At 43.7% G+C, this 25,555-nt stretch overlaps 1 protein-coding gene across 4 annotated transcripts in view; it reads right to left on the reverse strand.

Annotated features, from left to right (window-relative positions):
- The window catches only part of LOC105012999 (SH3 and multiple ankyrin repeat domains protein 1), a 73,833-nt gene that overhangs the window by 5,516 nt on the left and 42,762 nt on the right, over positions 1 to 25,555 (reverse strand). For 3 of the 4 annotated variants that reach the window (XM_034295297.1, XM_034295298.1, XM_034295296.1), the window contains 14 exons: positions 24,976 to 25,042; positions 24,582 to 24,754; positions 18,979 to 19,115; positions 17,484 to 17,638; positions 16,906 to 17,019; positions 15,353 to 15,428; positions 6,258 to 6,340; positions 5,905 to 6,029; positions 5,679 to 5,814; positions 5,505 to 5,585; positions 1,515 to 1,523; positions 1,323 to 1,349; positions 868 to 924; positions 359 to 477 (listed from right to left, as the gene is read on the reverse strand). In XM_034295297.1, the coding sequence (XP_034151188.1) occupies positions 359 to 477; positions 868 to 924; positions 1,323 to 1,349; positions 1,515 to 1,523; positions 5,505 to 5,585; positions 5,679 to 5,814; positions 5,905 to 6,029; positions 6,258 to 6,340; positions 15,353 to 15,428; positions 16,906 to 17,019; positions 17,484 to 17,638; positions 18,979 to 19,115; positions 24,582 to 24,754; positions 24,976 to 25,042 (1,359 nt within the window). The remainder of the gene's footprint in view (positions 1 to 358; positions 478 to 867; positions 925 to 1,322; positions 1,350 to 1,514; positions 1,524 to 5,504; positions 5,586 to 5,678; positions 5,815 to 5,904; positions 6,030 to 6,257; positions 6,341 to 15,352; positions 15,429 to 16,905; positions 17,020 to 17,483; positions 17,639 to 18,978; positions 19,116 to 24,581; positions 24,755 to 24,975; positions 25,043 to 25,555) is intronic. The other variant, XM_034295299.1, reaches the window with a different exon arrangement.

A 25,555-nucleotide genomic window follows, 5' to 3' on the forward strand; every position in this document is an offset into this window, starting at 1 on the left:
GTTATGACAAAAATGTTTTGCCAATGGGGTGAGATTTTGCAATTGACAGTAAATTCTGAAGAAAAAAAATTCTGACACAAACGCCTGAGACTTCAAAATTGTATCGTGTTATTCTAAGAATCAAGTTGCCTGAATTAGATTATTTTGCTTGTTTTTCTTTCAAGTAACATTTTCCTAACCCATTGGCAGATTTTGTTTACTTGGTTCAAGCATGTTTTTTCTTATTTTTGAAGGACTGCTGATTTTGTCATAGGAGAAAAGGAGTTCCAGGGGCTGTAAACAGAGCAACACCACTGGACTATCAACCTGTCATGACATCGCACCAGTGAACACAATACATACACAACCTGACACATACCTCGTTGGCGTAAAAGGATCCCCGGCCCCTGTCTCTCTTTGTGCCCTGAACCCGTGCCCCCTGCCCCTCATTGGTGCTGATTGTCTGCTGAGCTGCTGCAAGAATCTCATCTAGTTTATCTGAGCAACAGAGAGAGAGCCAGAAACAGTGAGACATCGAGAGAGACAGATAGAGTGACCGACAGTGAGACGTAAGCCACGAAGAACATACAGAGACATGGAAAGAAACAGACAAGAGACAGACAGTGAGACATAGACAGAGAGACAGAAAAAGAGAGAGAGACAGGCAGAGAGAGACACAGAGCAGGAAAGAAAGTGAGAGAAAAAATACAGAGAAAAATGGCATAGAGGTTATAGCAGAATAACAAGAAGAGAATGTACAGGAGAGATAGTGGGTGATGGAGGGGGATGCAGGGTCAAATCAGACAGAAAGGGCTAAACCCTTTATATGCAAACAAAATTCAAGCCTGGCATTTCCGTGACACCGTTCATGGATATTACGTTTCTTACTCAAAGCCATTTGATAGACTGTTCTCTTCTTCTCTGTAACTTGGGAAGACTCCAGTTCTGAAAAGAAAAGCCCAACAAGTTGACTTAATGCTAACCAGAGTCGGGGCTGGGGGCGTTCCTATAGCGAACTAAATGGGGTCGGATGCCAAGACAAAGTTATTTTATTTCTGGACATTAACGTTCACTACCACAGAAATAGCTTCTGGGTGATCACAGCTTCATCGAGACTAACCCTGCCTGACGCTGATGTGTTAAAGTGCTTTCTATGCATTGGGCTTTCTTATGCTCTCAGGTTTGGTCCCCATCCAACACAGACACCAGCTACTACCTCTCAAGCTGCACTGATAGTCTCACATAGAGATCTTACCTAACAGCAATTACATATTGTAACTTCAGTGGCAACAGGGCATGCTGGATAAATGCTGTGGTTGACCAACTCAGTAAGTGAATCCTACCTGTTTTTTTTTTCCAGGGGGTAGCAGCTGAGGACAAGGAAAGGGAGAAGTTAATTTATGTAATGAAATCACTGTGAGACTCATTCTTCTGCAGCAGTCAGAATGCACACATGTGCGTGCAGACGTGCAGTGAGACAACCGCGTACACACACACACAGAGGCACATGCGTACAGACCAGGGACATTTCTCACCTCTCTCTACTGTGAAGTGTCCAGACAACAGGGAAGGTCAGCAGGACCAGAGGAAAGACAGGGTTAGTGGTTAACACTGAACAAGACCGTGACTAGACCACACGGTCCTACGGAGGGTTTTACAGAAGTGTGTGGGTTTGTGGTTCGTGGGGATAATGTTTTCATAGATGAGGTCAGGTAGGACAGTGTGTCGTTAATACAAATTGAATATTAGCTGACTTCCATTCAGGCTCATTTAATGAAACACACCAAAGCATTCATACTGCCACTATTCTTCTAATCAATGCCTAATAAGCTCCGGCTCTACAATAGAAAAGTGCTGCAAGAACAACGCTGAAGGATTCAGGCAAGCCTGTGATGTTGTTTCCATGTCGATGCCAGTGCTGTCTTGCAGTGTGACTTCCAGATGAACTGGGACACTGCACCAAACATAGAGGTGAGACAGTTCCAGGGCCGTCGTCAGAGGGAGCTATATTAATTCATGGCATTAGAATAAGCATATGGCAGAGGCTGACATGGTTCCATCACACATCCTGTAACCTTGCTTTAGGGAAGACGCAGACGGAATGACGAGCGCATGTTGATCCATAAAGAAAAGTTGCGGTACTGACTTCACTGTGTCGTTATGAATTAAAGCTCCAGTGCCACTTTTTAAATCTCACTATCAAGTGATTTCTGGATAACATTGATGTACATTATTTATAGTGTTTTTTAATTTAATTTAAAATGGCTAAAACGTAACAGAAATTGCTTCTAAGCAAAAGACTGATCTCAAACAAGAAGGCAGTGTCTGGCAGTGGGGAGGGGAAAGATAAAACTAGCTAATGGTTTTGAACTGTCTCATTGGTCTGTTGACTTATCAAACCACCAGGAGATGCCCCCACCAAAAGAGGCTGAAGATTCAGGTATTTCAAACAACTCTTGTTCCAGCCTCTCAGTTTGGAGCTATACAGCTCCGGAAAAAATTAAGAGACCACTGCACCTTTTTCTTTCCTTTTCCAAAAAAGTCGAAAAGGAAGGTTTTGAGTGAGGAACAGAAGGGTTAAAATTAAGGGACCACTGCAAATTGAACACTTCTGTTCCTCACTCAAAACCGTCCTTTTTGACTTTTTTGGAAAAGGAAAGAAAAAGGTGCAGTGGTCTCTTAATTCTTTCCGGAGCTGTAGGACAAACAAAGGAAAATCCCTTTGTTGACCACAGTGGGCCGTTGAACAGGGAGTGTGTTTGACATGGAGTGTGTTGAACATGGAGTGTGTTGGACATTGAGTGTGTTGAAAATGGAGTGTATTGGACATTGAGTGTGTTGGACATGGGGTGTGATGAACATGGAGTGTGTTGAACATGCAGTGTGTTGAACATGGAGTGTGTTGGACATGGGGTGTGTTGGACATGGAGTGTGTTGGACATGGAGTGTGATGAACATGGAGTGTGTTGGACATGGAGTGTGTTGAACATGGAGTGTATTGAACATGGAGTGTGATGAACATGGAGTGTGTTGGACATGGAGTGTGTTGAACATGGAGTGTGTTGGACATGGAGTGTGATGAACATGGAGTGTGTTGGACATGGAGTGTGATGAACATGGAGTGTGATGGACATGGAGTGTGTTGGACATGGAGTGTGTTGAACATGGAGTGTGTTGGACATGGAGTGTGTTGGACATGGAGTGTGATGAACATGGAGTGTGATGGACATGGAGTGTGTTGGACATGGAGTGTGTTGGACATGGCTGTGTTGTCTGACTGGACAAGGACGATGTATGCTTGGTGTATTCTGCAGGGTCACGTTTTGCATAGTAGTGTGGCCAGGGGGTCACAAAGTTAGTGTGGTGTAGGTTTGGGGTGTTACATACATAAGGATAGTGACCATTGGTTTCCACGGGGAGGAGAACAGGACTAGGTTTATGGGGGGGGTCATGCCACATCATCAGGAATTAGAACAGTCGAATGGGAAAGAACCCTTTTTATGATGGGATTAAAGGGCAGCCATTTTGGTCAGGGGTGAACCATAGTCTTCACATTACATTTGAAGAGTTTATCAACACTGTTGTTTGTTTATTAGCTAGCCGGCCATCCTGTTTTGGAGAAATTATTGCTTTCACATGTGAATTAACTAGAAATATGCCAACAAACCATTAAAATGTCCCTTTCAACACTTTGGATACACTGGCTGAAACCAGTTAATGGTACTATTACATGTAAGCAGGACTTTCCATCTGAGACTCTAGGTCTAACAGGCCCCTGTCACTCTTTCCTCAGTTATTTTGAGCATTTAGACCACACAGTTGACAATTGTGCATACAGACAATGAACAGAAATCTCAATTGTAAAACATTCATTCAAAAGACTAGATACAGCTTGTTTTAATCGATATTTGGAGAGGCTTAAGACATGAACTAACTTTTTTCCTCACCATGAAAGTATTTCATAGGCAAAGATGACGGGTAATGAATGGCTCAGTTTTGTTTAAACAGTCCTCACAAACTTCAGCTAACACCACTAGCTAACAAACTAGTAAGTATTCAGGACATAGAAGCATGTTTATTTTTGTACGGCCAGATCTCTATTAAGCAACATCAAACCAAATACAGTATGTGGTGGATATACTGGGTCGGCCTACTTCCGGTGATTTTGAGATTATTCCTCACATGCAGAAATATATATGCTGAAATGTGTATGCTGAAATGTGTATGCTGAAAATGAGTGGCCGTGCGAACCCAAATTTGGGAGCCCTATTTCCATGGTAAAACCAGTTTGAATTGTTTATCTGACATTTTACTCTGAAAATAATTCAGATTCACAATGTTTGTGAATGAATCAATCACATGCCTTTCACCTTCCTACTGTACTAGGTAGAACATGGGAATGTGTATCTACTGTTCTAAGTAGACTGGTTTGGATTTCTCGCCGACCAGTATGGCTGCCATTCCGTCCCATTCTGGAACTTGGGGGACAGTGACTTAGCCCATACAGTAATTGCGTAGGATCTCTATGGGTCATGCTGTGCATCAAGTCAGTCGGTCAGCAAAGGAGGTTGAACCACAGATAAGAGTTACAAGGGGAGAGTAAAGGGGTACAGTGACAATTGTAGCTGTACAACCATCGGAATCCTAACTCGTCTCTCCGCTACAAGAGATACTTATCTGTGTGTACTGGGTTGCTGGAATAATGTCCCCATAGACAGATTTTAAGGGAGAGTGACACACGGGAGTCTGTTGGAATAGGCTGGAATCTGACCTAGGATCAGACAGGGATTCCTCAGAGGATCTGTCTGCCCTTATATCATCTGGTGCCATTAATCATCATCTGGGCCCAGTGAGCATGCTCAATTGAGGCTTTAGCATCAGTCCCAGTCTCCCTCCAAATGATTATCGCACTCTTGGGTGTAACCCTGGCAACAACACATTCAGACACTATAGATGTGTTTGTGGAGATGTGGGACTGGTCTGGAGGGACTGGTGGTACAGGGCCGGAGGCCGGAGAGGTGCAGGGGTAAGAGAGGAGGGGGGCTGTGAGATAGACCGGGGAAGGGGAGGGGGGGGGTTTGAGGGGTTACCTGTAGTGGGGGTGCTGGAAGTGACAGTGTGGAACCTCTGAAAGAACAGTGAAATGGATTGAGACTCTCATCCATGTCGGTACCTGAAAAATGCTGTGCTGTCCCTCTTCAGGTTCTAAAAGGTTCCCCTGGAACCCGTGGTGGCAGTGCATGGCACCTGCCCGACTGCTGCTGCCTTCCCCTATCTTCCCTTGTCTCTCTTTCACCACTTCCTCTCCTCTTTCCTCTCTATCTCTCCCTTTAATAGTCCTTTTTAATTCCCAAACATTTCCCAGCTACTGTTTATTACTTTCACGTGTTGACTCTTTCCTCTGCTGGTCAGTCCTTCCATTTGTGTTAACACTCCCTGTCCTCTACACCCTGTTCATTCCTCCCTATCTTCCTCTCTCTCCTGCCTCCCTCCCTCTCACACAAAATCCCCTCCCCATGTCTTACCCATCTCTTCCAGTTCGGAGGTCATGGATTTGGATCGCAGAGCAATGGCGGGGGTGGTTAGTCTCTTACTCTGCTGGGGTACTGCGGAGAGAAGAAACACAGGCATCATCATCATCATCAGCGACGTCATGCTCGTCTCCGTCGTCACACTTCCAGACTTGGCCGAGTCCTAACTTTTCTTTCTTTGGCCTTCCTCCATGTCCGGGTTGCGGGTTACCATGACGACCTTGACCATGAGAGCGTTGCCGCCTTGCCTGATCATGTTGACCACCTGCCTGTGCCCCACCTTCACCACATTCTGACCGTTCACCTGGCGGGAGAAGAAGAAGGTCATTTAAGAGCGTGATCTTTTTCCGTCAGCAAGTCATCGTCAAGAAATGGAATTACAGCTCCCACAGACCTCGATCAGGAAGTCTCCCATCCTCAGACCAGCTCTCCAGGCTACACCTCCCTCGTCGACCGACTCCAGGTACTGCAGTGCTGGAAAGGCCGGGGTGGGAGTGAACTCCTCGATGGGAGTCTGAGCTGTAGACGGAGGTGAGGTTTAGGGTTAGGGTTAGGGTTCACGACCAATGCACCCTGACCTGATCGGCTCCATAATGTTAATAAGTGTTAACATTATGGAGCAGACACAGCAGCGTGTCCATCTGTGAGACTCTTCATGTTCTGCTGATGTGTAAAAGAGTCAGGTGTGAGTTTGATGAAGGCCTGTCTGTCTGTCTGTATGCCAGCTAAAATCATTCGTTTCCTTACCCTTGGCCCCTCGCAGCACAAAGCCGAAACCCTCGCTGTCCTTTTTTTGCAGGAGTACAGTCTTCTCCTTGATTATGTAGTCACTAAGACAAAAGGAGGGAGACGGAGTTAGAGACACGGCAATCAGACCCAATGAAAAGGGGGAGGAAGCAGAACGAGGACAGCAGGACCGAGACAGAGGGAGGGAGGGAGGGAGGGAGGCGAGTGGATGCCCACTGCAGCAGGAAGGAGACTTAATCCTAGGAAAGGGAGTTAGACGGGAGGGGTCTTGCTGAGATTCACACAAATGAATCCATTTAATTGGCTCTGACTCGGCTCCCGGAGTGGGGCAATGAGTTTACTTCCTGTACACCTCTACGGGGTCACCTGATGACACCACGCACCCTCCCAGGGGCTTGGCGGGGCAGCCTTGGGTAGGCCACTGGGTCAGCTACGGTAGGATGTGGCTGGGGCCGGATCGGTTCGAAGCAAGACCAGAGATGTTCTTTTAGAACCTTACTTCCACACGGGGGCTATGATGTGGTGGTTGCCTGAGCAACAAGCTGGAACTGGACATAGGAGCTCGCCGGTGTAGTATAGAGAGATTGAGTATTGGAAGAGAGCAACGCATACCTAGCTAGGTGCTCTAATGGCAAATCATTTCATATCCCCAAAAGAATTACTCATGTGGAGCCAAGAGCCAAAATGGCAGTTAGGTTATGTTTGTCAGACTCACTAAAATAGCCTCATGAATAAACAGGAAATAATGAGTATGGGTGATAATCATCATTTTCTGTTTCCAGTTGCTAACAGATTATAATACGCGGGGCAGACGATGGAAAGACCAAATAATAACCGAAAATTCCTAGCATCATCTGCATGTTAGCTGTTTGATCCCCTTTTGGAATATTTAGCTAGTTCTTCCAGTGATTCAACCAGCTAGTGTGTCATTCAGTCAGTGAACCAGTCATCTATTGATTTAATCAGCTAGTGTGTCATTCAGTCAGTGAACCAGTCATCTATTGATTTAATCAGCTAGTGTGTCATTCAGTCAGTGAACCAGTCATCTATTGATTTAATCAGCTAGTGTGTCATTCAGTCAGTGAACCAGTCATCTATTGATTTAATCAGCTAGTGTGTCATTTAGCCAGTGAACCAGTCATCTATTGATTTAATCAGCTAGTGTGTCATTCAGTCAGTGAACCAGTCATCTAATGATTCAACCAGTTAGTGTATCACTTAGCAATGAGCAAGTCAACTAATGCATTATGCATTCAAGATGTCCTGCTCCCACTAACCGATTCAGTTTCCCCGTTCGATCAACAAATGAGTCAGCCGAGGACTGATGCGTGTGGGTCCAACAGTCATCAGGCGGTGTGTTGAACGGAAATATTCAGTCAGTCAGTCAGTCAGTCACTCAGTCAGTCAGTGAGGTATAGATACTGCCTGTATCATACCATACTGTACCTATTACCACACGCTGATAATCTTACTGTACACAGAAATAGTCCCAGCCCACTCCATCTGGTCATCTCTCTCTCTCCTACCATTCCCATCTTCTCTTTCTTTTTTCCGTTTCCCCCCCCTCACAGTTGCTGGCCGCCTCTTCACCTTTCCTCTGTCTTTGAATAAGTGGATTCTACATCTTGTCATACAGTATACTTCTTATGGCCAATCTCTATCTTTGCAACTGTTTGTCTTCATCCATGCATTCCCCTCCAGTGGCATAGCAACTCACATAGCAACTCACTTAAATACAGTCATTTGCCAGCATGAACCAGTGAAGCACCACACAATCATGGCCGGCATCCATCTGTAACGACAACTCCTTCCTCATAATATAGCCTAGGGGCTCAATACAATCAAACCCGCATTGCAGTACTCACGCAGTCGCTCTTTTTACAATGGTCAGATTAACTCACAGACTGGTCCTGCACTGTATACAAACCTACACCTTGCCCCCCGACACACACACACACACAGGTATGCATTCGCCTCTCAGATCTAGCAGTGAGGGAACGGGATGAATTGTCAATAAAGACACAGCTTAAAACCTTTCTGTGGCGTGTTACAATGGATCCCAGCAAAAGGGCACTCCTGTTGACCAGGGATACGTGGGTATGCGTGCCCATTGGGACAGACCTTAACACACAGTCTACGACGGTCGCTGGTCCGCAGCCCTGTGGCATTTCTACCACTCCACTGTCTCCAGGTCAGTCCCAGCCCGGTGCACCGGCGTCCCGGCACAACCCAATCCTTGTCTCCGACCCGGCTGATACGTTTCACACAGCCTGCAAGCACGTAGCCAGGCGAGCCGCGACGCCGGGAGACGTGGCATGCGCTCATTCTCTTACGCTGTGTCAGTGCGGTGACATGCACACACACACACACACACACGTGCAAAAATCCCCAACACACACACACACACACTCCGACAAGCACAAACGCACCGCATGCAGACACAGTTTCGAAGCAGTGCAACTAGAGCCCGCACATTTGACGGACTGGGCTCCTCCGCCTTGTTCTCAGTCAACAACACACATCACCCACAGTCACGGAGCCTATTCTGCGGACGAGAGAAGCAGCAGCGGTCAGACGGATGTGTCGCTGGGGCTGCCGGCGAGGGGAGACGCACGGGTAACGACGTGAGGAGGAGGGAAGGGATTGGCTCATGTGCCCACGGAGACACGTCTAGGCTGGAACATCAGCGCTGAGCGTGCATGTCTCCTTCATCAACACTCACCGACACGCAAGCTCACAGACACGCAAGCTCACAGACCCACGCGCTCACACACACACACACACACACACACACACATGCGCGCGTGCGCTCACGGACGCACAAACAAGAGGGTGCATTGCAACACACATCCCGTCTATCAGCCCGGGCTACCATCCATGTCCACATGCGTGCTCCGCGCTCTCTCCCTCTCTGACTGGCTGCCTCCCTCGCCCTCTCCCTCGCCGCCCCTCAAACCTCCAGCCCTGCTACCCAGTGAGAAATCAAAAACAGCCAGTACCTGTAAATGAACCAGACGCTCCTATTCATGGGGCCTAGCGACGGCCAGGAAGAAGAGAGGGAGAGGGAGAGGGAGAGATCCTCCTCGCTGTATCCCCCCATCGCCATTTCCCCCCCCCCTCCTCCTCCTCTTTCTCGTCTTCCAGCGAGAGAGCAGCGAGCACGAGCCGAGAGAGGGGAGGAGAGGAGGACAGAGCGGTGAAAAGAGAGAGAGGAAGGGCCTAGCTCTCCCAGCCCCTTCATACTTAAGACAGAGAGAGAGAGCAGGAGAGAGATGGAGATGGCTCACTGTGACTGCGACACAGAGAGAGAGAGAGAGGGAGAGAGAGAGAAAGTAAAGAGAGAGACAGAGGGAGTGTGAGGGAGGGAGGTGGTTTAGCATAAAAAAGGGGCGAGAAATTAGGTAATTTTGTGAGGGGAGTGAGAGGGGCAAGAGGTGATGTGGTTGGTTTGCTTAGTATCTGACTGTTTCATACAGCACAGTGTACTGGGAACACCAACAGAATATAAAGAGAAAACAGACGCAGAGATGCACACACACACACACACACTCGAACATTCACGTACACACAAAACACATTCTCTCACTCTCAATGTTCTCTCTCTCTCGCTCTCAGAGTGCTGTTCCCTGGGCCTGTCTATCAGTTTTTCCAACCTCTGTTATGATTCTCCATTCATAAAACCGGATGCATTTTAGATGAGTAAAGGCCATGTTCTGTTTGACTCCTCTCTCTTGCCATAACTCACTCCAGATAGGGATGTGCTGCATAATGACTGCTGTTCAGAGCTGTTGCCCTCGCGTCCTATCATCACAACCACAGTGTTCCTCACAACTCACAGTGTGCACATACAGACTAGTCATTTATAATCACTGTAATATATGTATTTAAATATCTATCAACAAATGATTCCCAGATATTTAGCAAATAAATTATACACCTGTATTCTGCATTTCCTTTCCCATCTCCTACCTCTTTTGAACACCTGTCCACTGGTATTCCTCCATCTTACTCCACGACTCAATCTCACTATTCTAACACGACTCCATCTCACTATTCTAACACGACTCCATCTCACTATTCTAACATGACTCCATCTCACTATTCTAACACGACTCCATCTCACTATTCTAACATGACTCCATCTCACTATTCTAACATGACTCCATCTCACTAGTCTAACATGAATCCATCTCACTAATCTAACATGACTCCATCTCACTATTCTAACATGACTCCATCTCACTATTCTAACATGACTCCATCTCACTATTCTAACATGACTCCATCTCACTATTCTAACACGACTCCATCTCACTATTCTAACATGACTCCATCTCACTATTCTAACATGACTCCATCTCACTATTCTAACACGACTCCATCTCACTATTCTAACATGACTCCATCTCACTATTCTAACACGACTCCATCTCACTATTCTAACATTAATCCATCTCACTATTCTAACATGACTCCATCTCACTATTCTAACACGACTCCATCTCACTATTCTAACATGACTCCATCTCACTAGTCTAACATGACTCCATCTCACTTCTCTAACATGACTCCATCTCACTATTCTAACATGACTCCATCTCACTTCTCTAACATGACTCCATCTCACTATTCTAACATAACTCCATCTCACTTCTCTAACATGACTCCATCTCACTATTCTAACATGACTCCTTCTCACTTCTCTAACATGACTCCATCTCACTATTCTAACATGACTCCATCTCACTTCTCTAACATGACTCCATCTCACTATTCTAACATGACTCCATCTCACTTCTCTAACATGACTCCATCTCACTTCTCTAACATGACTCCATCTCACTATTCTAACATGACTCCATCTCACTTCTCTAACATGACTCCATCTCACTTATCTAACATGACTCCATCTCACTATTCTAACATGACTCCATCTCACTTCTCTTATTTCTCTAGAATGTTAACACATTATTTCTCTAAAATGTCTCCATCTCACATCTCTAGAATGTCTCCATTTCAAATCTCTAGAATGTCTCCATCTTTAGAATGTTGTCATCTCACTTCTTTAACACAATTCAATCTTAGTTTTCTAAAATGTCTCCATCTTAATTCTCAAGAATATAAACATTTACTTTTCTAAAATGCATCCATCTTCCTTCGCTAAAATATCTCTATCTCAATTCTACCAAATATCGTTATCTAACTTGACTCCAACAGTCTTTTTCGTCAGCGCACTTGTTTTGTCATCTTCAGTGTCATCTTTCTTTTCTAGAATTTCTCCATCTCACTTCCCTAGAATGTCTCCATCTCACTTCTGTAAAATGTCTCCATCTCACTTCTCTGGAATGTCTCCATCTCACTTCTCTAGAATGTCTGCATCTCACTTCTCTAGAATGTCTCCATCTCATTTCTCTAGCATGTCTCTGTCTCACTTCTCTAGAATGTCTCCATCTCACTTCTCTAGAATGTCTCCATCTCATTTCTCTAGCATGTCTCTGTCTCACTTCTCTAGAATGTCTCCATCTCACTTCTCTAGAATGTCTCCATCTCACTTCTCTAGAATGTCTCCATCTGATTTCTCTAGCATGTCTCCGTCTCACTTCTCTAGAATGTCTCCATCTCACTTCTCTAGAATGTCTCCATCTCATTTCTCTAGCATGTCTCCGTCTCACTTCTCTAGAATGTCTCCGTCTCACTTCTCTAGAATGTCTCCGTCTCACTTCTCTAGAATGTTTCCGTCTCACTTCTCCAGAATGTCTCCGTCTCACTTCTGCAGACTGTCATTTCACTTGACTCCAACACTCTTTTCCAGTCAGCACACTAGTTTTGTCATCTTCAATGACCCTACATGGCATTTTATCTATCCTTGTCCTACTTCCTCCATGGCCTTTAGAAACACACACACACATGCACAGACACACACATGCACGCACACACACAGACCCCTCCCCTGTCCCCCTCTATTCTTTCACATTGTCTATAAACAAAGCAGAGGAATGACAAGAGGAGCAGGAGGAAGGGAATGGGAGGTAGGAGACAGGAAGAGGCAAACAGCTGGGGAAAATAAGGAAGAGAGAGAATATGAGAGAGAGATTCTCTTTGAATAGACACTCACATCATCTTTGTCAATTCTTCGTTCGATGTATGTCGATGTTGTCTTCAGCAGCCTTTCCCTCCCTCCCTCCCCTCTCTCCCTCCCTCTCTGCCTGCCTCCCTCCCTCCCTCTCTTCCTTCTTCCCTCCCTCCCTCTCTGTCTCCCGTTCAGTCTTCCCCTCTCTCTGCCCCTAGCTCTCTCTGGTGTCTTTCTGCCTTCGCTGTCCTCCCTCTCCTTAACCTCCCTCTCTTTTGGTTTCTCTCGCTGCATGTTAAGATACACCGCGGTGAATTTACTGTATATGTGTGTGTGTGTGTGTGTGTATATGTGTGTGTGCTGTGTGTATGTTTGTGAGGGAAACGGAGAGAGATGGGGCAATAGAGCAAATGTTGGCAGAAGGTATGTGGTCATATGTGTTTATGTAAGTGTGAGTGACTCATGTTCGTATGAACATATGTGTGGGTTAACATGTGCATGAGTGTACACACCCTGGGGAACATGACCTATGTGCAGTAATGGGATTTGAATGCACGTCTTGTGATAGAGGGTAACATTCCACCCTTCTCTAGAATGCGCGCTTCCTTATCCTTATTTCACAGACCACTACCCCAGAAAAGTTGTCATGTGTGCTACTAAGGGAGTTCACTGCCAAAGGCTCTGAGACACAGGGACAGAAGGGCATGGAGGAGCAAGGTTGATCTTTATGGAATCAGAGAAGGGAGGTGAAATGAAGAAGTAAAGGAGACAGGCTGTGATGGAGGAATAGTGACACTTAAGGTATACGGATACTTGAGGAATAGTCTTCATGGAGTAGTGGTGATATATGAGGAATATTATGAATGAAAGAACAGTGATGAAGGAGGTACAGTGACAAAGGAGGGATAGTGATAAAAGAGGAATAGTGATAAAGGAGTGATAGTTAGAAAAGAGGAATAGTGATAAGGTAGGAAAAGTGATAAATATCAAATAGTGATATTTATCACTATATTAAGAAATAGTGACAAGGACTCGTGATGAAGGACGGATCATGATAAAGGTGAAATAGTGATGAAGGGAGAATAGTAATAATGAAGAAGTAGTGATAAGTGGGGAATAGTGCTATAGCAGGAATAGTAACAAAGGGAGAATTGTGATAATGGAGGAAATATTGATAAATTGGAATAGAAATACAAGAGGAAAAGTGGTCCTGGGGTTTGATTCCCACAGGGTCAGTATGAAAGTGTACTGTAAGCCCTCACTTATACCGCACAAGAGTGTCTGTTGAACTAAGTCAATGTAGAGATTAACGGGGGAAGAGTCATTAAGGAACCCATAAAGATTAATAATTGAGAAATTGTGTTTTAGGAGGAATGTTAATAATGAAGAAATAGTGATAACCGACTAATATTGACAACGGTGGACACTACAGGTGGATGGCTACAGAGGGACAACATCTCTCTGATCATCTCTCTTCTTCATCGACTCATTTTTAATATAATCACTGTGCGAACAATATCAATTTAAACCATTCATTTAGCTGCCTGCCAGCTCAAACAAGCCTTGTTAAAGTACCACAGCTAGGCACTGTTGGACCACAAAGCCTGCTTCATCAGACAGATCAAGGGGTGTACAATATAAAAACACCCTCTGAAAGTGGAGGGAAAGCTGATGATGACAAAGTGACAGGAAGATAAGGGAACGTTCATTTAGGAGAAATAGAAGGAACAGACACGCTGGCTCGCTTTATCCCTCTCTCCCTCTAGAGTGCCCTTCAATGTCTGCCCTCCAGATGGACACACCACAGGGAAGAGAGGCTGATAGAGAGAAAATTAAAAAGTACAAGGGGGCGATGAATGAAAGGGAGCGAAAGGGAGACAGAAGGGGTGATAATCAAAATACAGAGGGGTAGAAAAAGCAGCAGAGGAAAAGGTGAGATGTATACACACTGAGAGCCAAGACAGAACAGACTTGTATGAAAGCTGGCCTGGGTTAGCAGTGAGTAACCACCCATCCACAGAATACCAGGGTTTAAATATCCATGATGTGTGTGCGTAAACGTGTGTGAGTTTACATGTGGTGTCAGCTGCTTGGTTGAACACGTCCATGTAAATGGCATTATGAAATAATTAATGCGTTTTGTGGTGTACATGTGTGTGTGTGTGTGTGTGTGTGTGTGCGTGTCAGAGAGAGAAAGAAAGAGAGAGAGAGAGAGAGAGAGAGAGAGAGAGAGTGCACACATGTATCGTGTGTACTGGCAGTGGGAGTAAGCAAGAAAGCAAGCAAGCAGGAGAACAGGATTGTCTTTAAATAATACATTTGATTTATAATGTGTTTATTTTTGTGTAAATAATTCTCTTTATAGAGTCCAAGTCCCGGACCCAGACATTGGTTTGTCTTATATCTGAGCCTCTTGGAACCACCATGCAAATACATGACATTAAGCAGAATGACATTATTACTGAGGGTTAATGAGAGAAGTTACAAAATTCCAAAGAATCTCCAAAGTGTCATTTTAGCAATCTGGATATAAACAACAACAACAACAACTGAGTCAAAAAGCAGAAAGGTCAGAGACAACCCAGATAAGTCCTGATATCCTGATATCACAAACACAAGATCAACCAGTCAAAAACATAAGATCCCCAATCACAAACACTAGATCACCCAGTCACAAACACTAGATCACTTGATCACAAACACTAAATCATCCAATCCCAAACAATATATCACCCAATTACAAGTACTAGATCAACCAATCACAAATACTACATCCCCCAATCACAAACACTAGATCACCCAATCACAAGCGCTCGATCATTCAATCACAAACACTAGATCACTCAACCACAAACAATAAATCGTCCAATCGTTACCAGTGGATCTGATAACACATCCCAAAGTTGATCCAACCGACCCAGCAGATAAAAGATCTGGTCATAGATTCCCAGTTATTCCAGTGATTTTCAGGTAGACGTGGGAGTATGATAGTGGGTAGGGAAAGTGAAAGCAGCCTCATCCTTACCTGGGAGCATCAAAGCTGTCATAGGAGCCCACTGTGTAATGGCGGAACAGTCTTTTGGCTTTGTCACTGCGGCTCTCTGAAACACAGGAGCACTGTTCAATCAGCAGGATGGCTGCCTGCCACACTGGCCAACATCATCACCCAACCTTTACTGTAGGCTTCTCCCTGTTGAGTGTCAAGCTACAGTCAATGGAGCTGTGGACTAACCGACAGTCGATAATAGCTCCGTTGATCAGTTCAGTCTAAGGCCTAAAGGTGGGTGGACATCCCCACTACTACTGATTCAGCTTCACTCCTGTCAAGCCACCCCAGCTTTAACTATCCTGACAGTCAACTAGCCAGCTGGTCTGTCTTTGTGTTAACAGTGTACACATACAGTATTACTGTACTTGCGAGGAACTAAAGCCCTCAAAACTATAGTAATCCATGGAAAATCTGGTGAGGTGAGGAAATTTATTTAGTCCTCACTTATCAAAATGGTTAGGCTATTTGACATTTTGGATTATTAAGGTTCAAATTAAAATGAGTTTTTAGGGTTAGCAGTTAAGGTTAGGATAGGATATAGAATTTGAGTACGTTTTGGGGCTACGCTTAGGAGTTCAGGAAAATAGGATTGTGAACAGGAATACATTTCTGTCCCTAAAATCTTCTCACAAGTATAGCAAAACAACCACTACTTGGACAAAAGTACGCAGAGACCTGCTCATCGAACATCTCTTTCCAAAATAATGGGCATTGGTTCCGCCTTGCTGCTACAACACTCCACTCCTCTGGGAAGACTTTCCACTAGATGTTGGAACTTTGCTGCAGGGATTTTCTTCCATTCAGCCACAAGGGCATTAGGGAGGTTGTGCACTGATGTTGGGCGATTAGGTCAGGCTTGCACTTGCTGTTCCACTTTATCCCAAAGATGTTCGATGGGGTTGAGATCAGGGCTTCTGGGCAGGCTGGTCAAATTCTTCCACGCCAACCGTGACAAACCATTTCTGTATGAACCTAAATTTGTGTACTGAGCATGGCTGAAACAGGAAAGATCCTTCCCTATACTATTGCCACAAAGTTGGAACTTGGGAGCATATAATCATCAAGCATGTCATTGTATTCTGTAGTGTTTGAAGTTCCCTTCACTGAAAAAAGGGGGCCTTGAACCATGAAAAGCTGCCCAGACCAATATTCCTCTGCCACAAAACTTTACAGTTGGCCCTATGCATTCGAACAGGTAGAGGTCTCCTGGAATCCAACAAACCCAGTTCCGTCCGTCAGGCTTACAGATGATGAAGTGTGATTCACCACTCCAGAAAACGCATTTCCACTGCTCCGGAGTCCAATGGCGGCAATCTTACCACATCTCCAGCCGACGCTTGGCATTGCGCATGGTGGTCATATTCTTATGTTTGCTGCTCGACCATGATAACCCATTAAACAAAGCTCTACATACTTTTGGCCTCATATTGTACGTGTGTGTTTCTGACCAATCAGGGAGGGGGCACAGTAAAACAGAGAGAGACAATGGCATGATGTTTGTATCTGCAGGTGTGTGGGCAGGGCCTCACCTGAACGGTTGTCCTGGCTACGGACTGCCACCTCCTCTACACAGTCTGAGGGGAACCAGCCGGTCCGTCCCTTAACCGTGCCCTCCCAGAACCCCCCCTCGCCCACACTCAGCACTGCATTGGGGGACAGGAAAGAGCATTGGGCGTCAGACCCATTACCTCACAGAGCCAGTATACACCAAATGACATCTATGCACAACCGAGGACCAGGAAACACGACAACATGTAGACACACATAGAGACAGACATGCAAACCTCTCTGCATACTCACCAAGACATACATACCTGGAAACACCTTAGACTCACTCACAAACACACACATATTCATACCTGGAGACATTGAAGACAAAACAAACACAAAGACCTTACACTCACATTATTAAGACCAGTAGGCTACATACAGTGGGCAGACTCAGACATACTCACTGTAGCAGACACAGACCTAGCACAGGCACCAGCTTAAAAATGTCATCTCCTGAGCAAATGTATCAGGATTGCACCCAGACAAACTATTTTGATTTCACGGCCAGACACCTCACACCCCCATCCCCCAACATAGACACACTAAACACACACACCTTTTACTTTGTCTCCCTTGCTGAAGCTGATCTCTCGGTCTCCCTGGGCAGAGTGGGAACGAGTGGCCACAAACACCCGTCCTGGGACGGCGCTGTAGAGACGCCTCCGCTGGCCCCCTGCTGCTATACCAGCACCACTGCTGACAGACCCCACCCTGGAAACACAGTACATTACAGTACAGTACATTGCAGCACATTACAGTACAGTACATACAGTGCATTACAGTCAATAATAGTACATTGCAGCACATTGCAGCACATTGCAGTACATTACAGTCAATCCATCAATCAATTGATTGATTGATTGATTGAGTACATTACAGCACATTAGAAACGCATCACAATACATACAGTCAATGTAACTTTACATAACACACAACCGTGTTTCCAAAAAAGATGGGAAGCTGAATAAAATGCAAATAAAAACAGAATGCTATGAAGTGCAAATAATGTATTATATTATATAATACATTATATTTAATTGAAAATAAAACAAATCAAATGTTGAAACTCAGAAATATTATTGTCTTCAGAAAAAGTCATGCCCATTTTAAATTTGATGCCAGCAACGTGTCAAACCCAATGCTAGCAACGGGTTTAAACAATTTGCACATCATTGCATTCTGTTTTTATTTACATTGGGACAGCTTCCCATCTTTTTTGGAAATGGGGTTGTATTTGTTTTGCTAATTCCAATGTAACGGCATGTAACTTAACATTTCAAATTAAATGTTTGCTCCTTATTGTTGAAACTCTGTTTCCTAATCTGTCAGACAACTGTTTCTATTGGCAGTGATTACAGCCTAGGGCCTATTTGGGTATGACACAACATGCTTGGCACACCTCTATTTGGGGAGTTTCTCTGCTTTTTTCAGGTCTCTCAGGAGATTTTTTATTGTTTTTCAGTCTTGGCTCTAGCTGGGCCACAGACTTGTCCCAAAGCCACCCCTGCATTGTTTTAGCTGTGTTTTTAGGGTTGTTGTCTTGTTGGAAGTTGAACCTTTACCCCAGTGTGAGGTCCTATGCTCTCTGGAGCAGGTTTTCATCAAGAATCTGTCTGTACTTTTCTCTGTTCATCTTTCCCTCAATGCTAACTAGTCTCTCAGTCCCTGCCACTGAAAAGCATCCCCACAGCATTATGCTGCCACCACCATGTTTCACCATAGGGATGATATTGGCCAGTTGATGAGAGGTGCCTTGTTTCCTCCAGACGTGATACGTGGCTTTCAGACCAAAGACTTCAATCTTGGTTTCATTAGACCAGATAATCTTGTTTCTTATGTTCTGGGAGTCCTCTAAGTGCTTTTTGGCAATGTCCAAGCACCGTTTATAGCTGAGTGGCTTATGTCTGTCAAGGCAACTCTACCATTAAGATCTGATTGGTGGACTACTTCAGAAAACATTTTGGACACAGTTTGGTCTGGACACAGTGTTATATTCCCAGCAGAGAGGTTCAGACAGAGTAACGACTGATACGGCTGTATAGAAGTCTTACCCTCCTACTCCTCCACCCTGTCTCCGACTCTGCCGGCTCCTATCATCCTTATCCCCTATTCTGCCTCGGGACGGGGAGCGAGTCCGCGCCCCGCGGGGACTACTGGAGCTTCGCAGGGTACCTGAATGCTTATAACCCTGACAGAGAGAGAGAGAGAGACAGCTTTAATGTACATATACTACATCATGATACTGCTGGTGGTGGACAACAAAGTCCTCAATACAGGATCACCATAGAAAATTATGTGGTTGCATCACCCAGCGCAATACAGGATCACCATAGAAAATAATGTGACTGCATCACCAAGCGCAATACAGGATCACCATAGAAAATAATGTGACTGCATCACCCAGCGCAATACAGGATCACCATAGAAAATAATGTGACTGCATCACCCAGCGCAATACAGGATCACCATAGAAAATAATGTGGCTGCATCACCAAGCGCAATACAGGATCACCATAGAAAATAATGTGACTGCATCACCCAGCGTAATACAGGATCACCATAGAAAATAATGTGACCTTCAACACCCAGCGCAATACAGGATCACCATAGAAAATAATGTGGCTGCATCACCCAGCGCAATACAGGATCACTATGCAAAATAATGTGGCTGCATCACCCAGCGCAATACAGGATCACCATAGAAAATAATGTGGCTGCATCACCAAGAGCAATACAGGATCACCATAGAAAATAATGTGACTGCATCACCCAGCGCAATACAGGATCACCATAGAAAATAATGTGACCTTCAACACCCAGCGCAATACAGGATCACCATAGAAAATAATGTGGCTGCATCACCCAGCGCAATACAGGATCACTATGCAAAATAATGTGGCTGCATCACCCAGCGCAATACAGGATCACCATAGAAAATAATGTGACTGCATCACCAAGAGCAATACAGGATCACCATAGAAAATAATGTGGCTGTATCACCCAGCGCAATACAGGATCACCATAGAAAATAATGTGGCTGCATCACCCAGCGCAATACAGGATCACCATAGAAAATAATGTGACTGCATCACCAAGCGCAATACAGGATCACCATAGAAAATAATGTGACTGCATCACCCAGCGCAATACAGGATCACCATAGAAAATAATGTGGCTGCATCACCAAGCGCAATACAGGATCACCATAGAAAATAATGTGACTGCATCACCCAGCGCAATACAGGATCACCATAGAAAATAATGTGGCTGTATCACCCAGCGCAATACAGGATCACTATGCAAAATAATGTGGCTGCATCACCCAGCGCAATACAGGATCACCATAGAAAATAATGTGGCTGCATCACCAAGCGCAATACAGGATCACCATAGAAAATAATGTGGCTGCATCACCCAGCGCAATACAGGATCACCATAGAAAATAATGTGGCTGCATCACCCAGCGCAATACAGGATCACCATAGAAAATAATGTGGCTGCATTACCAAGCGCAATACAGGATCACCATAGAAAATAATGTGGCTGCATCACCCAGAGCAATACAGGATCACCATAGAAAATAATGTGGCTGCATCACCCAGCGCCATAAGCATATCATGTAGTAAGACATTCTACTAGTCGCACTGTGTCACAAACAGCACATAGCAGCCCACTCAATGACTGTTAACCATAGGCAAAATAAGGTGTTAAAACACTGTATTGTAAACAAATGTATTGTGTGTGTATGGTTAATGGTAACATCCGATAGCATTTCTCTTGTTTAATTAGTTTTTGTCTGTTATTTTTTCACTAGGCATTCTAAATACCTGTTTCCTGTGTCAATACAATACATCTTAATTGAACTGTGAGAGACAGACAGAGATGGACAGAGAGAGACTTGCCTTGTTTTAATGAAACATCCTTTAAACACTGTGGATGAAATGCAAAGAGCGTGACACTGAGGAGTCCATAAACTCAAAACAACTTTCAGCTAAAACCTACACCAACTCAAACAAGAGAAATTAGCGGTACAAAATTGTGCAATATGGACAACCCATTATAAAACACAACAACAATGTTCAAATGGATGCAAATGCAGAATAATGACAAATGTAGGAAAAGTGTATAGAATAATGAAAATCCTTTGGACAGCCCATTTACTTACATTAGCTCAATTATCTTAATTACAAATTACTATATTAAAAGTGTCTAACTTTATCCTAATTTGAGTTTATTTCCTTTAAAAATTGCCACTTCATGGCATCAACCTCCAGCGAACCCAGGGCAGTAGATATCGATAAATGTGTTCTCTTAAGCACATCCGATCCACCTTTGGTCCATAACACTCTGTCCACTCAACTGGCAAGTTTAGATTGGAATCCTTACATCCCGTAAGGATTCACTCTCTGGGCTTCCACCTTGATTGAGCTCACAGTTCTCACAAGCCACCACAATGAGTTGCTATGAGTGCAACCATATTTGAAGGTAAGGCAACCATATTATATTCTTAATCCCCAAAACCCAGACAGTACTTGTCAATTGCAGCGCCTCTGCTGGGAGGTTCTGAGAAAGTATTTCTATAGCGTTGTAGACTGAAGAGTTCTAAGCCTTGTAAAAGACAAATTGCATTCATACCAAAACATAGCAAGTCCACCATAATAACACCAAAAATGATTAAAGGATTTAATTGTATTTGGCATTCAACTGTTCTGCAGAGGTACTGACATTGGTGTCTGGAGTAAAACAATGACATGATTAAATAAATGTATATTGGCAATATATACAGTATCAAAACAGACTAGAAATTTATGATTTTATTTTCTGGCAAGTAATGGTTTACTAGACAGAATCGTAGGGAAGGTTAGAGTAGTGTTGCGTAATAAGCAGTATGCCAAATTCAAAACCATGCTACAGCAGTACACATGGACCAGAGGCAGAGCCTTGGACAGCTGGACTGCCTAGTCCACAAAACTGGCAAGAAATCCACCTAATAATTTAATCAAGGTTCACCACAGATGCAGTCTCAGCCCAGTGCTCTTTTATATTTACATAAACAAATTGGCTTGGATTTTAAAATAAAATCCTCAGCCCCTCGCTTTAGTCCCTAAAATGCAGATGTTAAAAAGCTTTTCACCGATGACCTGTGCCAAATGGCAGAGCTTGCCAGAGAAGACCAGCTGTAAACCACAAAGAATACCAAGATAATGATTTTCCAGACAAGTTCTCAACTGGTACAAAACATAAAAGGAAAAATGCCTAAATGAACAGCTGAAGAGAGAAAGCATGCAGGGAATTGGGCTGGAACTTTGTCAAGGAGGGTGGTCGTGTGTTGACAAGCAGAGGATTGCGAGTTGGCACCCAGTGTGAGGCCAAGCAAACTGTCACTAGAGGAAGCTAAACTGTTAACAACAGCACATTTCAGATCGGCCTCACTGGCACTGTGTGGTCTGGGTTGTAAGTTGATCTCAGCTCAACGGCAGGGGAGCTGTGTAGTAAATTTAGGAGGGATGAATGCAACAGAGTTGGAAATTTGACTGCTTCTTTATTTATTTACAATGAACAAAATTATAAACGCAACACTTTTGTTTTTGCCCCCATTTATCATGAGCGTGAGGCAAATGGTGGTCACACCAGATACTGACTGGTTTTCAGACCCCCCCGCGGACCCCCATTTTATTGTGGCCAGCCTAAGGCACATGTGTGCAATAGTCAAGCTGTCTAATCAGCATCTTGATATGCCACACCTGTGAGGTGGATGGATTATCTCGGCAAAGGAGAAGTGCTCACTAACCCAGATTTAGAAAGATTTGTGAACAATATTTGAGAGAAATAGGGCTTTTGTGTACATAGAGAAAGTCTTAGATCTTTGAGTTCAGCTCATGATAAATGGGGGCAAAAACAAAAGTGTTGCGTTTATAATTTTGTTCAGTGTAAATACAGTATATTCATAAATATGGTATTAAAATATCATATGTTCCATCAAAATGTATAATTGTGATGTGACCTGGTAAAAATGGGCTATCTACAATTCCTAGATGTAAGCAAACCACAATATCCAGAATTCATAGCAATGTCCAACTGTTCTCGTAATGTAATGAGTAATCATGTAATGTAATGAAACACTCATTGCTTCTCAGTCACAAAAGGACTAGCTGAGGTAGTTAGTGAGCTCCCTGGAATTTGTAATAACAATCACATCCCATGTTTTGAAAAGCCCATCTTTGAGGGTGCAAACAGTGCTCTTGTCAGGCTGTAGTCTTTACAAAGCCAGAGAAAATGTGTCAACCTGGCTATCCTGCAATGTTAGGGCCAACAAGAACATGAGTTTGACAAGTCCAGTGGCTCAATTGAACAAGGACCATCATGTCTACCCTACACCAGTGTGGTCCAGCAGTCTGCAAAAAACAAAGGCCACAAGGATTGCTACATAGGCTCACTCCATTCATGTTTAGATCCGCTTTATCAACGTCCTTGGATGAACCTTTTGCTAAATTACAAAAATAAATCTAGAGAATATAAAACATGTTTTTTTTAGATTTCTGTGCCAAACAAGCTATTCATCATTCTTGTTGGGGAGAAAACCGACAGCTGTGAATTTATTGACAGCAGAATGACAGCGAGGGACAGTGTTTGACAGACCAACAATCATTTCTGATCCCTTGTTGTTTTTACTGTATATTCTATTTTTTCCTTGATAATTGTTCTACTAATTATTCTGCTGACAACATTCATAGTTATTATTAATTCAGTGAAGATTGTAAGTGAATAATTACATACAAAGTACACTTTGGCAATAAGGACAGTGTTGCGTCATGCCAATGAAGCAATTCAAATGTAATTTAATTAAAGAGAAAGAGTGAGAGAGACAGAGAGAGAGAGGAGACAAATAAGAACAGAGAGAGAGAGACGCACCTAAAGAGAGACAGACACAGAGATGATCTTGCTGCTTCACTATGAGAAATATTCTTCACCAAGAAACTCTATTTTTGAAGAAATTACCAAATATATTCAAAAAAAATTATCAATACACACACAGGAAAAACAAAAATTATTATTTGACAAAGGAGCAACAGCTCATCTTGCAGCCAAATGTGTATTTTCCTGCCAGCGCCGGACTACACCTGTATCCATAACAAATAACCTCAGAGGGTAATTGTTTTAGTAGGTAGATATATAGATTTTAGATATGATAGTGGTAGTAATGGAAGTAGAAACAATAGTTGTTGTATTGTACTAATGTAGACTGATGAATTTATAATAATAACATGGCATGCATTATTTTTCATTTACTTTTCATATTTTTACTATAACAATTGTTTTACTATTATGACATTAATATGTATTTCATTACTTTATAACAATATATATTGTATACATTGATGCTTTGGCAATATCTTCTGAATGTTTTCCTGCCAATAAAGCAATTTACATTAGAATTTTATAGAGGGAGAAAGCAGGAGGTAGACCAAGAGAGAAAGGAGAGAGTGAAACAGAAACAGAGGGAGAGGAAAATAGGGTATGAGAAACAGTGAGAGAGAAACATAGAGAAAGGAGAGAGGGGGAATGAGTGAGAGACAGGGAGCAGAGCCACAGAGAGAGGGAGGGGCAACACCACTACTGAATAAAGTGAAGCAGTGTTCCCAGGTTCCTGTACCTGTACTGAGACGATGTTGGAGCCTGTGGTATTGGGCAGGGCCATCCAATCAGGCAGGTTCATGCTGTTATCACTGTTGGCCCGCAGGAAGGGGTGCGGATGGGGTGGGGCCAGGGTCCGTGGAGCACTCTCTCGCCTCTGAGGAGCGTATTTGGGCGATTCAAGAAAAGGTACTGAGACAGTGTGAGGAGACAGAGAGAAAAGAGAGGGATTGTTGTAGACTAGTAAGTGATGATTTAACTGGCTGTTTTCAATTGTGGTCTAACTTCCTTTTGTGCACTAACGCAGACGGCAGCGATAGGAACATTTACTTACACAGTGCACTGTTAGAAATGTAATGAATCATGCATATTAGCTGAGTAACTCCTGGACACAAGCACAGATCAGAACATACCTACATCTGTGTCCCGGTGGTTTTTGATGATCTCTCCTAGCTCAAAATGACCGGACATGACAGCCACCTGAAACACACCCACTAGCTGTGTAAGGGGCAGTTATGATGGATTACACACAACTACCTCTAAACAACCATCACACACCACCTTTACACACACACACACGTGCACACACGCACACACACACACACAGTGTATGTAAAGCCAGTTATGGGTTAAGACAGAATCACACAACGGTTTCAGTAATTTTCACCACTGGCCTTCATCAAGCATGCGTACGAACACATCTGTCCCTAAACCACGCGTACCATCATTTCTATGCATGTTTATAAGTTGTAAGTTAACGCACAACCTTGAACAAATGCATACACACAGTCTCAAGTGGTGGAATAAGGGAACTGCTTCTGAAACCTAGAGTAGTTAATGTGGATATTATAATTTTTTATGTTGAAAACATAATTCAATAATATCCAGTGTGAATTCTTCCAATGTTCCTCAACAGGTTACGGTATTTCATGTGAATTTAAGTACAGTGACCTATTCAATTAAAGACACGTGTAAAGCCATTGTTCAATTATT

This window comes from Esox lucius, chromosome 11, assembly GCF_011004845.1.
Source record: "Esox lucius isolate fEsoLuc1 chromosome 11, fEsoLuc1.pri, whole genome shotgun sequence".
In the NCBI taxonomy this organism is placed as follows: Eukaryota; Metazoa; Chordata; class Actinopteri; order Esociformes; family Esocidae; genus Esox; species Esox lucius.